The sequence below is a fragment of the Hylaeus volcanicus genome, chromosome 7 (assembly GCF_026283585.1).
Source record: "Hylaeus volcanicus isolate JK05 chromosome 7, UHH_iyHylVolc1.0_haploid, whole genome shotgun sequence".
Classification (NCBI taxonomy): domain Eukaryota; kingdom Metazoa; phylum Arthropoda; class Insecta; order Hymenoptera; family Colletidae; genus Hylaeus; species Hylaeus volcanicus.
In genome coordinates, this window is record NC_071982.1 from 16,639,213 (window position 1) to 16,652,275 (window position 13,063).

The 13,063-nt window shown below is 40.5% G+C and overlaps 1 protein-coding gene across 1 annotated transcript; it reads left to right on the forward strand.

Moving 5' to 3' along the window:
• Nucleotides 1–7,256: 7,256 nt before the first annotated feature.
• On the forward strand, nt 7,257–12,436 carry LOC128879581 (uncharacterized). Its single transcript, XM_054128876.1, has 4 exons — nt 7,257–7,596; nt 7,859–8,233; nt 10,771–11,443; nt 11,812–12,436. Exons 1-4 carry the CDS (start codon nt 7,284–7,286, stop codon nt 12,236–12,238), a joined length of 1,788 nt encoding a protein of 595 aa, XP_053984851.1. The 5' UTR covers nt 7,257–7,283; the 3' UTR covers nt 12,239–12,436.
• The last annotated feature ends 627 nt before the right edge of the window (nt 12,437–13,063 follow it).

The window sequence follows — 13,063 nt, forward strand, 5'->3', positions numbered from 1 at the left end:
ATTGTGAATCACGGCAATGTTTCTCAATATTTCTTGACTTCATTTCTCAGCTTTATATAGCTCTCTAACCAATTCTTTCTCTTTCATTTAATCTTTACTGTCGTTATAGTTTGCTCTAAAAAAAAATCAGACAGTCATCCAATCTTAAGGGCTTGAATTAGTTACTTAATTCGATGGCATGCTCTTTCAAGTCGCATCAGTTATTCTGAACAACTGGGTGTTGACAGAAAGGTGATGAGGGTGAAAAACAGTCGCCCCGACGCGAACTTTTAATTACGCCACTTGTTGGGGAGTAATCTCTTGCGCATCGTCGCGCGAGCATTAACGTATCATGCGGATTTAATGGACTTCCAACGTTCACATTTCTCCCAGGACTCTACATTTTTTCACGTGCTAAAAAACACTCCACATCCCGCATTTTCATCTACATTTATGAATTCTTAAACACTATTACATACCCTGCACGTATTTGTTTCTTATATTGTCGTGGCAGTTATTTCTTTGAAAAAGAATATTGCAAATTACAAGAATACTTACATGTGAATCAGATGTGAATATTCAACCTATATTTTCTGTGAAGAAGTATATAATATTCCATTGGGTATAACTCTCATAATTTCTACTGAATTATGTCGTAGAATATTATTTGATTCACCGGAGAAAACCGAAATTACGCTCGGAAGCGTTTTAATCAAGCCATAATAGGGTTTCCAGAGTATAACGATGGAAATTAATTTCTAAGTTTATTGGTCTTAATAAGCAGGCAATACAGTTGCACGATAATTAAAATAATTTAATCGATAAATAAAATACTTTGAAGAGTGATCGTACAAAGAAATGTTTTAACCATCCAAATTTGTCTCATATTTTTTTCTTTATTTTTTAATTGAGGACATCTCATGCATTTCATCGATTTTGAAAAATACCTGACATGTACCAGAACGAGTAAAGATCAAACCCAAGACAAGATTTTCATATTTAATCGAATTTCTTTCCAGTACGCTGCGCCACGAAGAGAAAATGGCAGCTTGACGGGATCTCCAGCGTTCTATATAGTTGAATTCGAGCCAGAAGGGCGAGATGGAAATTTTACAAGCGTTAATGTACGCAGTGCGGGCAAAAACTGGAATGTACGTCATGTTTTTTCCATAACAAGGTTCTCAGATCCTCATGAGCGGTCTCCTGCAGAGTTTAAAGCGTACGTAACGCCGAGTCGCGGTGCACGTGCGATTCGACGAGCATCAACCCGCATTCGCGTCACCTTGAGGGCGCCCAGGGACCCTGCCGCGATCGTTGAACCTAATCGTGACGCGAAGCATCGATTTCCCACTCTGTCAGCTGCTGTCTAGGCTGGTAGGAGTCCTAATCGTTATTAGAACTCTTTTGCTCCCAGGTGAAATTATTATTTATTAAGGTATAGTAATTAATAGGTTGTTGGGGATTGAATGAATATTAATAGTAGTTAACTGTAGTTGAAAGTATCAAGATTACTATCTGCATGTGTCGTCTGCATCGTGTTTCACCAAACCCCAGTCTGCTCCACTCGGTTTATATTCGGCACGGTCAGACCACGAACGTAACGATAAAAATGATACCCAGAGTCCATTTCATTTTTGTCTGACGCGGTACGAAATTGCCCTTGGCGCAGGGGATGGCGTACTCTTATCTGTGGTTTGTACAACCCCCCGATGTCGTTACATTCCGCCTTTTACAGCGGTATCCGCTGGTCCATAGCCCCGCGGAGTTGTATCGGTATCATTACAGTCCATGTATGAGAACGACATGTCGGGGAATAGGATATTTTTCGAGGGGTGACATCCCGGAAGTGCAGGTATAAAGATGGAAGTTTGATCTTCATGCAAATGCTAGGACGCAGGGATTTCCGTGGCTGTTTGAAATTTGAATAATTTATGGGACATAGTGTGATTCGCCTGAATCTAAATTCAGCGATACTCCTGTTTTTGTAGAGATCAATTATTCAAACTGCTTCTGATAATTGAAAAAATAAAATATTTCAAACGAAAGCCCATCAGTGCCAAGTATAGAATTCATTAACAAAACCTTCAAAATTATCTTCATCGTAAATAAAATTGGAGTTCAAAATAAAACTATTTTTCTACCTGAAACATTTTGAATGTCTTCCTGAAATAAAATAAAATTTTCGCTGCGTATGTATCTTTAACTCCAATTGGTAAACAAAGTAACATTTATCGAACGATCGAAACCCATGCATCATCAGTGACATCGTAATTTATGTAGCATAATATATAGACCATATATTGTATGCTACACTTTAACTGTTTCAAACAGACGTCCTGTCTGAAAATCACGGCGGACAATTGATCGCCGTCGCGTACATTTATCCCGTAGATTAAATAACTTCGACGAAACGGGATCACGGCTCGGACCAGTTCGCGTCCTGTGTATTCAGATCCGTAATTATGCGCGCGAATCCAGCGGATTTTCCGTGCAACGCTCGCCGTGGCGTGAAAATAAATCGCGCCGGTGTTAATCGTTCGTTAAATCGCGCAATCATCGGTGACAGCGTTTCATCCGTGGATCAGCAATTTATTGTTTACTGTATCAATGAATTCGCGCACGTGCGAGGACTAATTCAATTAAACATTTTTCAAAAATAAAATTGAATTCATGAGAATTTTTATTCGCGGACAAACTAGACAAAAGGGAGGTGTAAGAATTTTCGCTAGGGATCAGTAATGCGTTATTTACTGTATCACTTTTCAAAAATAAAATGGGATAACACGGGGATTTTTTTCGTGGATAAACTAGACAAAGGGAAGTGGAAGAATATTTTTCTAGAGATCGATACTACTAATCTAATTCTATACAATTATTTTACGAGCGTATAAAGGTTCGAGAAAGAATTTAATTTATCATTTTTAAAGAGTATAACGAATTTCGTTCAAATTTTTATTTGCGGATGAATTAAGTAAAAGGGAGAATCAGATAAACAAGGTGAACTTTGCGTTCTGCGTGTCGACAGGAATGTGTTTACCAGTGGTAGACTTTTATTCCACTTAAGCATGTCTCGAGAAAGTCACTATATTGCCTCCGTCTGCTACACGTGAACGATCACCGATGTGACGTACACGGAAATTGCGCGTGTCCCTTCAGAAATGGTCTGGTGAGTCGACGCGAGATTAATTGGCTTCTCAAGGTCACTGACTACTCCCATCAGTGGGACGTAAAAATAAGAATGTATCTTCTTCACAATGCCTGCTACCATTGTAAACGAAAATATCTTTTTTTTACTTTCTTTATTTGAAATTAGTCTAAAACAATTCCCAGTTCTAACTCGCGTTGCAGTTGCGAGCTGTTGGCTGTAGTACAGTGCATCGCCACTTATAACCGGTGAAGAAGCGCGAAACGGCGCTCCGCGTGGAGACAGAGTGACGCCCGGCGTCTGCGTCGGCGTCCTTGAACCCGTCGGCGAATAAGCTTCATCCGTCGGTGTTTTTCAGATTTCCCAGAAGGCCGCGGTCACTATCGCCCCGTTTGCTTCGATTATCGATCGGTCCACGCGAGTGTGGCGAAGTGTGCTTTGGACCAATATGCATTAATTATCCCTTGCTCCATCTCCCACCCCCTAAAGAGGACGCCGTGCTTAATGGGATTCCATTTTCAAGCCACCGTTTGTCGCGTTTCAATGCGCGCAAAAACGTGCACATTGTCACGCCGCTGGCGAATATGGCGCCCATCTAAATTTCATTTCGTTTCGTTTGTGTTAGGCGCACACGAGTGATGGTTATGGTCGTTTCAAACATTGTGCGGAACAGCCATTTTATAAATGAAAGAGGTACGGGTAATGAAAAATCGTTAGTTGGATGAAAGAAAGAAAAAAAAAAGGAAGGGTGCAGAGTAGTTATTAAAATTGAAACATTCTGTGTTTGTAATAAATCTTAGAATCCGTGGATGTTCATGCGGATGTAAATTTGATATGCAAACGAGGAAGATGCACTTATAAGCAGATGCATGCAAAGCAGATGTCGTTTCTCGTCAACATAATCATTGTTTTCTAGTAATAAGATTATGAAGTTGCTCCAAAAAGTGGTTCGTATGGAAATTTTATTTTATTTTAGGGAATTCTCATTTGCTTGGAAGTGATTGCTCCTAGGAACAATTGCAGTCGAGGTTGTAGGTGGCGAACCAACTTGTAATTAATCCTTTAATCGTACATGGCATCTCAAACATGCATACCAATTATAAAGTTGCAGAACAGTATCACCAGCGACTGTGTACACCCGTGGAATTATATTAGAAACTTTTCTTCGGAGACTGATTGCACAACGACGCTACTTATTAATGAGGACGTATAATAATTGCTGCAAAATTTTCCGCCAGATAGAAGAAATCCATAGTATCTCATTGTTCACCAATGAATTCCTTTCTACATTTTTTTATATTTCATATACGTAGAGAAAAAATCTGGTTTGAAAAGACTTGACACTAGGGTCGATTGTCAACAATGAAAATTAATTTGCATATAGACCTACATCATCCACTGTTAAACACATCTCCAGTGTCTATCGTGCATAATGAATAGTCCGATGGTGTACATTGGCCTGAAGCTTGAACACACAGTCGATACCTCATAATGATAGCTAGACTGCGGGTGTTTATGTATTTAAAATATTCACGGAACTTGTATAATATTCATGTTCCTAAATTATTCATGTATGCAATAGATATCGGAAGTATGTACGATAATATGTACCGTATAGAATACTATCGAAACATTTTATTTAATTTAATAAATAATGAATAATTATATAAGAAACAAAAAATTTTTACAATTCTCAATGTATTAACAGAAAAGAAATTTCATAGTTTATAATTCACTAGACAGCGTAATATGAACGTTGAAAAGAAGCCTTTGATCATCGTGGGTCCATCTATATAACTTTATATTGTATTTTCTACGAATTATATTTTCAAGGAATGAAATAGGGGCGCGTTTCAATTGCATATATCTCGTAAACGTTTCCACAGAATCGGTCGAGGGCAGACGCGCAATTTCTTCAGTGTGACAAGCAATGTTTGCAAATGCGCCTAAATGAATATTAAATTCCAGGTAAGTTGTTCTTTTTGAAACACTTCCGGTGCAGTTTTAATTGTAATACTGTCATTCGAATTAAAAAATTCAATTCGAGGAACATACAAGGTAAACATGCACAAAACATTCAGTACTCTCGTGCGTGTGCAATTTAACTTAGGTATGCAAAATACGTTTTGCGTATAAATGGCCAATATTTTTTTTAAAAGGACTTGGAACAAGATTCAATTTTATTAATAATTAAAAATACATGACTTTCAGAATTACGTATCATAAATAATTGAAACACCTGCTTCACTCGACTCGCACGGAACACTTGTTTCAAAAAATATTCCCAGAACAATATAACCTGTCCGAAACTGGCATTGAATCCGCAACAGCGAGCACGAAGGGGGTTAATATCCCAAAGTAAACCGTAACCTACACTGCCACGAAGCCTCAACCGCCCCGGAAATTGTTCGAACCTCAGTGGCGCCCTTAAAGTCGATTAACCCGCGCACACCCTCTTCCCGCTTAATTGCGAGCTTGCCTCTCGCCTAGAAGCATCTCGAACCGCTCGAGATATCGCACCGTTCGCGCGAAAAGGGTCGAGAAGAATTTTAAAACACTCGGCGAACTTTTTCACCCGATGGAGCTGCCGCGGATCAATACACCACTCGGAGACAGAGAAACGTGCTTCTCAAACTTGCAACCGATGGAAAGGCTTCCCTCTAACTCTTGGCCAAGCTAGGGGATCGAGACTCTTCGACGTGCTTGGGTATTTCGCACGCCAACTTCTCGTGTGTCTGGATCCCAGACTTCCGGTCTCTGGGAACACGAGAGGGAATACGAATTCTTGGCGTGCCGATCGACGGGACGATAAATCACTTTGCGCTTACTCGTCGGTAGCGATGGGACTAATCCAAAGAACCATTTCTTTAGTTGGATGAATTGGATACAGCGAAGAGTTGAAAATTTTTCTTTAGAGAATATTTTCGTTTATATTTAAAAGAATATAATGAGGTGAATACAAATATTTATTTATATTCTCAAAAGAAGAAGTATTCTCAAAATTTACATTTATATTTGAATACTATTAATACATTAATACATTACTCAATAAATTAATAAATAATAACTTCAAATTAGGCCAGTGCAATGAACTTAACCAAATATCAATCATTTATTCCAATGTTTACTTCACTTTTAACATCCAGTTGACCAAATTTTATTTTGCGATTCAGAAACGTCTCGGACCCATCGCTACCCCCGGTGACTGTTGTTGGATAGTTTCGTCGAGAAATCGAGTTTGACCAACGTCTTTGTCGAATCACGATCATGCTCCGTCGGGGTGATCTTAGTTTCGAGCGAACAACAAAGAATTCGACGGACTAGAGAAAGCTTTGGCGAGCTGCCGGCTGCACTTGACCCTGCACTTGCACCCGAGCTCGTGCAGATATCCTGCACCAGCTGGGGTCACGGACGATTCCCATTTTAAACGGAGTCGCCACGATACCTATGCGGTTGACTCACGTGCGTCGACACGTGCGACAATTTCGCTGTTCCCACGCAATTGCACGTCTACACGCGATGCGTTTTGTCCAGGTGGATGTAGATATTCAACAAAATTTTGAATAATATTGAACAATAATTTTCTTGTTGCCTCTGAACACATCTGACCAGGATTCAGAGTCACTCTATACTAAATAATAGTGGAAACATTAGGCAATGTAAACTATTTACTGTAATATTAAATATTTGTTATCTAGGTATAATCCTGAAATACCCTGGGAATCTTTTAGCAGCAGCAAGAGAAATAATAATTAAGTTATTCTTGGAATCTCTCGTATTGATTCCACTGTAAATATCCTTGGGGAATTATTTAGCAAGCAAGAATTTCACGGGTGCTTCGACAACCGATTTGACAATCGCTTTTACCGCTATCCAATTTTCAGATGCACATTTCAAGCCAACACGAGCAATTTTTTGCCCTTGGCGTAGCAAAACGGTGGAACGTTTCGCGTCAAATTGAAACATAAAGCCCCAGTCAAGGGAAATTTCGCAACAATCTGTGCCGGATCGGTAATCGATGCGTTCTAGGAACGGTACATCCATTTTCACGGCTTTAGATAAAATCTGCACGCGTATATATTGGCACGTTCACTCTCAGCTCCTCATTCTCGAGTTATTATTCCAGCAAACATCTTTCAAAGTAAGAAATATCCGCGCGATGCTCGCCACGTTCTTATATCTTTCTCTGCCAACGTGCATAGTCTCAACAGTTCAAGGGAAGTACCAATTTTTCCACCATGAAAATGTCAACCACATAGAAACCATCGTTTCCTGTGCGAACCAAACGGCTAAGCGTTTATTCAATCCTGAGAGACGAGTCGACGTGATCTATTACCAGTATGGCGATCTGGAGAATGCTATGGTGAGAGCCTGCGCGAAGAATGCTGCGATCACCATTGGTGATCGAACTGCCATGATTAGAAACGAACGAATACCGAGCTACATCGTGATCGAGCACGACGAGTTTCCAGGTAGGACTGGAACTATTCGAATATTTTATAGATATTGCACTACTAGCAATGATATTTTGCTTGGGATCAATTCTTCATATAGAAAGAGATTAAAAAGTCCTTTATATTTGAACAAGGAACAACCTTACACAAGTTTGCATACTTTTGGTAACAGTTTACACATAAAGAGTATGATTAAATTACTGTTCCAACGGATCAATGGAAAAATAATTGATTTAGATAATTTGTTTAAGTGTAATAGTGTTTGCACGACTATTTTCAGGTTCGAGGGGAATCCTATTGCCAGGGGAGCCCAGTTTACGCACGTTGCAGTACCTGTTCGTGACTAAGGCCAACGGGGATCAGGTTCGTTCATTCGCACGAGATTTACGTAATGCTGGCTATCGAGACGTGGCTTTTCTGGCGTTCAACGACACGGGCGTCGGTACTGTCATTCGTGCGAATACGACGGGACAGGAGATTACGGTGCGATCTGTGGGATCGTGTACAGCGTTTACGAGCAACGTGGATCGAATTCCAACGTACGCCACGGATTCCCGTCGCTACTGCGTACGTGAAGGATGCACGGTGAAGTATGGAATAGTAGCGGACGCAACTGTCAGATTCTGGCGCAAGGAGGACACACTCAAATTGATACGTGAGTAAACCATTCCAGGAATATTAGAGAAACTGCAGTATCTCAAAGTCTATGCTAAAATAGGGGGAAGGGGGGTTAAGTCATCACTTTCATATTTTAAAAATTGTTTCAAGGGAACACTATAATGACTCCGATATAAATAAATTAATAATTAATACATAACATAATTCTGTTGAATGCAAATAGTTACCTCTATAGATGTTAATTTTTCATAATATTCTTATATAAAATTGATGGGATAGTTTCATTTATATTTCATTCCCACTTTTGTATATTCTTTTTTTATGCATTCATTTGAATAATGAAATACCAGCACGTTTTTGGTATTCCACCTCTGGCTCCGAAAGTTGCGACAAATTTCTCCAGTTCATATATTCGCAACCAGATTACCCGTTGATAAGATCTTCAGCTCGCTGCTGAAATTTCGACCTTAGTATTCTAGAGCCAGAGCCGGTGAAAATCTGGTTAGGTTTATCGCAAGGTCCGTTGCGTCAGCTTTATTAACCAGCCTTGCACGAAATGTCAATTTTATTTTTGTAACCCTTTCATTTGTCAATTGATCTGTCTCAAGCACGTGTTCTTGAAATTAACAAGAATTTTGGAGACAAGGATAGAATTAATATTTAACACACGCAAAAAATGCCCAAATCAAAACAATTACCAATGTCACTATTTTATTTCTCACCCTCTGAAAACCTGCTAAACAATACATCCAAATATTTATTAGTATCCTTTTGAAGCAAAACAATATCGCCATGCGCACGCTGATTAAATTCCTAATTTCGGAACGAATCGATCAAATTAACGCCACTCTTAATTTTAATCGCGGGATCATTAATCAGCCACGCTGACGCAAACATCACCAGTGGATAGCGCCGCGACAAGTAATTAAACGAATCAGATGGACGAAAACTAATGCGGGCTTAATTTTTGAAGCGTTAAACGCTGATCAATATTATTGCGCAGCCGTCACGGTCCAAGGACTCCTTGTTTCCACTCTGTGCAAATATTTAAAGGTTTATTTGTTTCCGTTGCGTATTTTACCCCGCGCTTACAACTCTGGACACGCGACGCGTGGTTGAGAAATGATCGTTGCAAGGCCGCTGCCTTGGCAATGAAAGAAAACGCTATGTCGCGAGCAATACCGAAAGTGGAGCTCGCACGTTCGGGTAATTTATCACTGGGAAACGGGGAGCCAGGGGGACGAGCATCAATTATTTTCTGGAATGGGACACCTATCGAATATGTATCGTCATGACTTAACAATCCTGTCGTTCCCAGGAATTAATGCGTTGATTGATATCTCAGTGATGGGATGAGCGATTGTTGAATATTTACATTCAACGTCGGGACAGAATATGTGTCACAATAATTCCGTCGCAGAATTGAATCGATTGTGTCAGAGAAAAATGGTCGTTTATATTCAGTGAAAATAGTAGAACGAACGAAGTTAATTTACTTGTGACATCTATTGTTACTAGTTATTTAATTACGTTAAATATTTATATTTAATATCAGAATAGAAATTGTCCTTATATTTTCGTTTCAAAAGAAAGTAATCATAAAAATTGCGTTCATTACGTTAACTATGTTCAGAGTAATAGTAGAGAGAACATAGGGAAATCGTAAGTAGTAACAGCCACTTATGGTCAAACCTAGTAACTCGTGGTCCAGTAGCTGACTGGATTAAAAGAAAAAGAGTATGGTTCAATTTAAAATGATTCGTTTGGAAGTTTAATTAAAATCACCGTTCGCATGTTATTCAGAGAGAATATAACGCAACCACGTTTAGAATTTCTGAGCAAACGAGTACTTTGCCAGACATCTTTCAATGTCAGACCACGGGGAATACACATCAACGACTATACTTATCGCAAAATTACACCTTATCATCGATCGATGGTGCCTTGACAAAGGAGACTAATTTCTAACGCTGGAAGATTAACGATCGTCAAGTTTATAATCTAATCTGTTCGACTTAAATTCTTCATTAACCCTACTGTGTCATTGATTTTTGTCAATATTTAAAGGTCAACGGAGAACGTAGATAAATGATCCAACACCTTCATTACTCATTTGTTCTTGTTGATATCTGTAATTACAATCGATGAAAAATATTAAATATTATAGTATACACATTGATGCACAGAAACTTATGTGCGTACAATAATCATTAATTTAAAATTACTAATAAAAGAGCAATGTTCGATCATAATATTCAATCTAATGATTCTTTATCATTGCACTTCTACTAATAAATTTAAATAACCCTTTAAGATAAAAAATTTTCTTGAATTTTCCTCGGGTTTTCTCTCGACAATTACAGATACACGAAACACCTAGCGTGAAACAATCCAAACAAATTGATTCGAAACTTGCATTACCTTAATTGCTTCGAAGCTACGTTAACCTCGCTCTATCACGGACAATTACGCTCACTCGCGGTGGGAATTCCCCCGTAAAAGATGAAACGTTCCTAGGTAACCTTCCCCGGATTTTTCTGAACTCCCACTCACGATTTTCCGTTTTTCCACCAGGAAACGAGTCTCTGCAAGCGGTCGGCGGATTGCTGGTGGAGCACTTCGGGGATTACTACAACATCACCGTGGACTCGAGCGCTGGAAACAGCATGAGCTGGCCGGACGCGATCACCAAGCTCATCAACCGCGACTTGGACGTGATAGTTGGTCCTAGACCGGAGGATCTTCGTATTTTCGATAACATGGAGATCATCTGCTGGTACATGTACCGTGACATGGTGTTCGCTGGCCTGGTCCATTTCAGGACCATCCAGAACGACGTTCTGAAGATGTTGATGCCCTTTCATTATCTAGTCTGGCTGTGCGTGGTCCTGATCCTCATTTTTTACATTTTACTGTTGGCAGCGTTGCGAAAACTGACCAACATGGGGCTGATCAAGGAACGGGTGAAATTCGAGTACGTTTTCTCGATAATGCTGTCACAGGGTGTCGAGTTTCCGAGAAACTTCGGCCTGAGATTGGTGCTCCTTCTCTGGATCGTGTTCTCCTTTTACCTAAGCGCCACTTACAACAGCACGTTCACCAGCTCCGTGGCCGAAGTCGAGACCGAGGATCTGCTGAAGGACGTCAGACAAGTACGTGAGACTGGACAACGTCTCGGCGGTCCTGCTGTTGTTCTCGCTTATTTCAACAATTCCTCGGATCGCTCCATAAATGAGCTGCAGGAGAGGTAATGTCACTGTTGCGATCAACTTTTGGCCGAATCCTCGGGTTTCTTGGATCTGTTGGAAAGTTTACGAGACCTAAGTCGCGATCTTCTCACTTAGTTTATGGAGTATCCGAATCGCGCTATAAACACGCTCTGAAATTGTTGAGCGTGACGCTTCCAGACGCTTTTACGACCGCGGCGATGGCGGTGGGTACCGGGTGGGCCGAGAAACGTTGAATCAAAAGCAAAAGAGGTTTTTGGTTTGCGAGAAAAGTGGGATGGAGATTAAGAGAAAATAAGTTACGAAATATATAGAAAATTAATGTGAATTTTTCTCTTACTTTCTTCTCTTACAAAAACTCCATACCAATATTCCATCTCTGGACTAGGTACAAAGTGATAGGAGCAGAAGAAGCCCTGGACAGCATCCTCGCAGAAGATGGCATCGCAGTGTTACAACACTTCACAGTGCACAGGATCAACTGGGACTACAGGGGCAACCGAAGTCTACGCATGTACGCATTGGCAAATCCTGTGTTGAGATTTCCCGTATTCCTCTTCACCAGAAGAGGGTACGTCTATCGAAGGCCGCTTAGGCAGCTCGTTACGCGTTACCGAGAGATAGGCATGATACATAAACTGGAGAACGTGACTATACTGGAGGAGGACAAGCAGATAGCTTTGAGTCAAGCCACTGACGAAATTCTGACTATGAAGCATCTTCGTCCCATATTTGAAATACTCTTCATGTGCCAGGGGGTTAGCTTGCTGATGCTTTTAGTCGAGTTACTGCATGCTCGTATGCTGAAGACTTGATTGTTTTTGATTCACTGAGTGCTTGGAAATGGGAAATAAAAACGAAACAAAGGTATTAATAAAAAGGAAATAAAATGGAAATAAACGAGGAGTGAAAAGGAAGAGGAAGTAAAATGAACTAGTAGGTAAATGAATGCTAAATGAACAGAGAACGAACACTTTCCATCGTACATGTGTTAATCGGGCGCTATTTATGAACTATTCCAGCCAAGTTTAGCCTTTGAGAGTTTGTAAAACACTGCACGACGAGAGCCCACAGTTTCCTGTTGTTATGTTCCGCCTCCAAAACTGTGACGCACAACGTTGCGCGATACTTTGAAATTCCGTAAACTCATGTTGTGTCTCCATTTTCGTTACAGCGTACCATGTTGCCCTTGGTATGCAGGAGATTTTGAAGGTCCTCAGACACTTGCGTCACGTTTCCGCAGTTAGACTTTTACGAAACGACAATTCCTCAATGTGTGTGTGCGCCTCGTAAGATGCATTACCATAAAATCCCACCCACGGAGCGTTACGTTTACGCTCGAACGTCCTGCAAGGCCGTACGTGGAATTTACTTAACGAAAGGGAATCTTCTCGTTCGTCGATCCTCGAAGCGATAAATCTAATTTCTCAAATCGAACCGTGGTGGAACTGGTGTTAACGGTTCGTGCATCCGATTCAATTCACTTACAGCGTGGGCGGTTTTACTTTATTTCGCCAAGACAGCCATTGGATTTCACTTACCAAGTGCAAACAATGTGCTTCCTCTTCCGTCGGCGTGCGCGCTCCACTCGATCAGGTTTTTCGTTCACGCGGGAAACTCGACGCGTCTCGGATGAATCG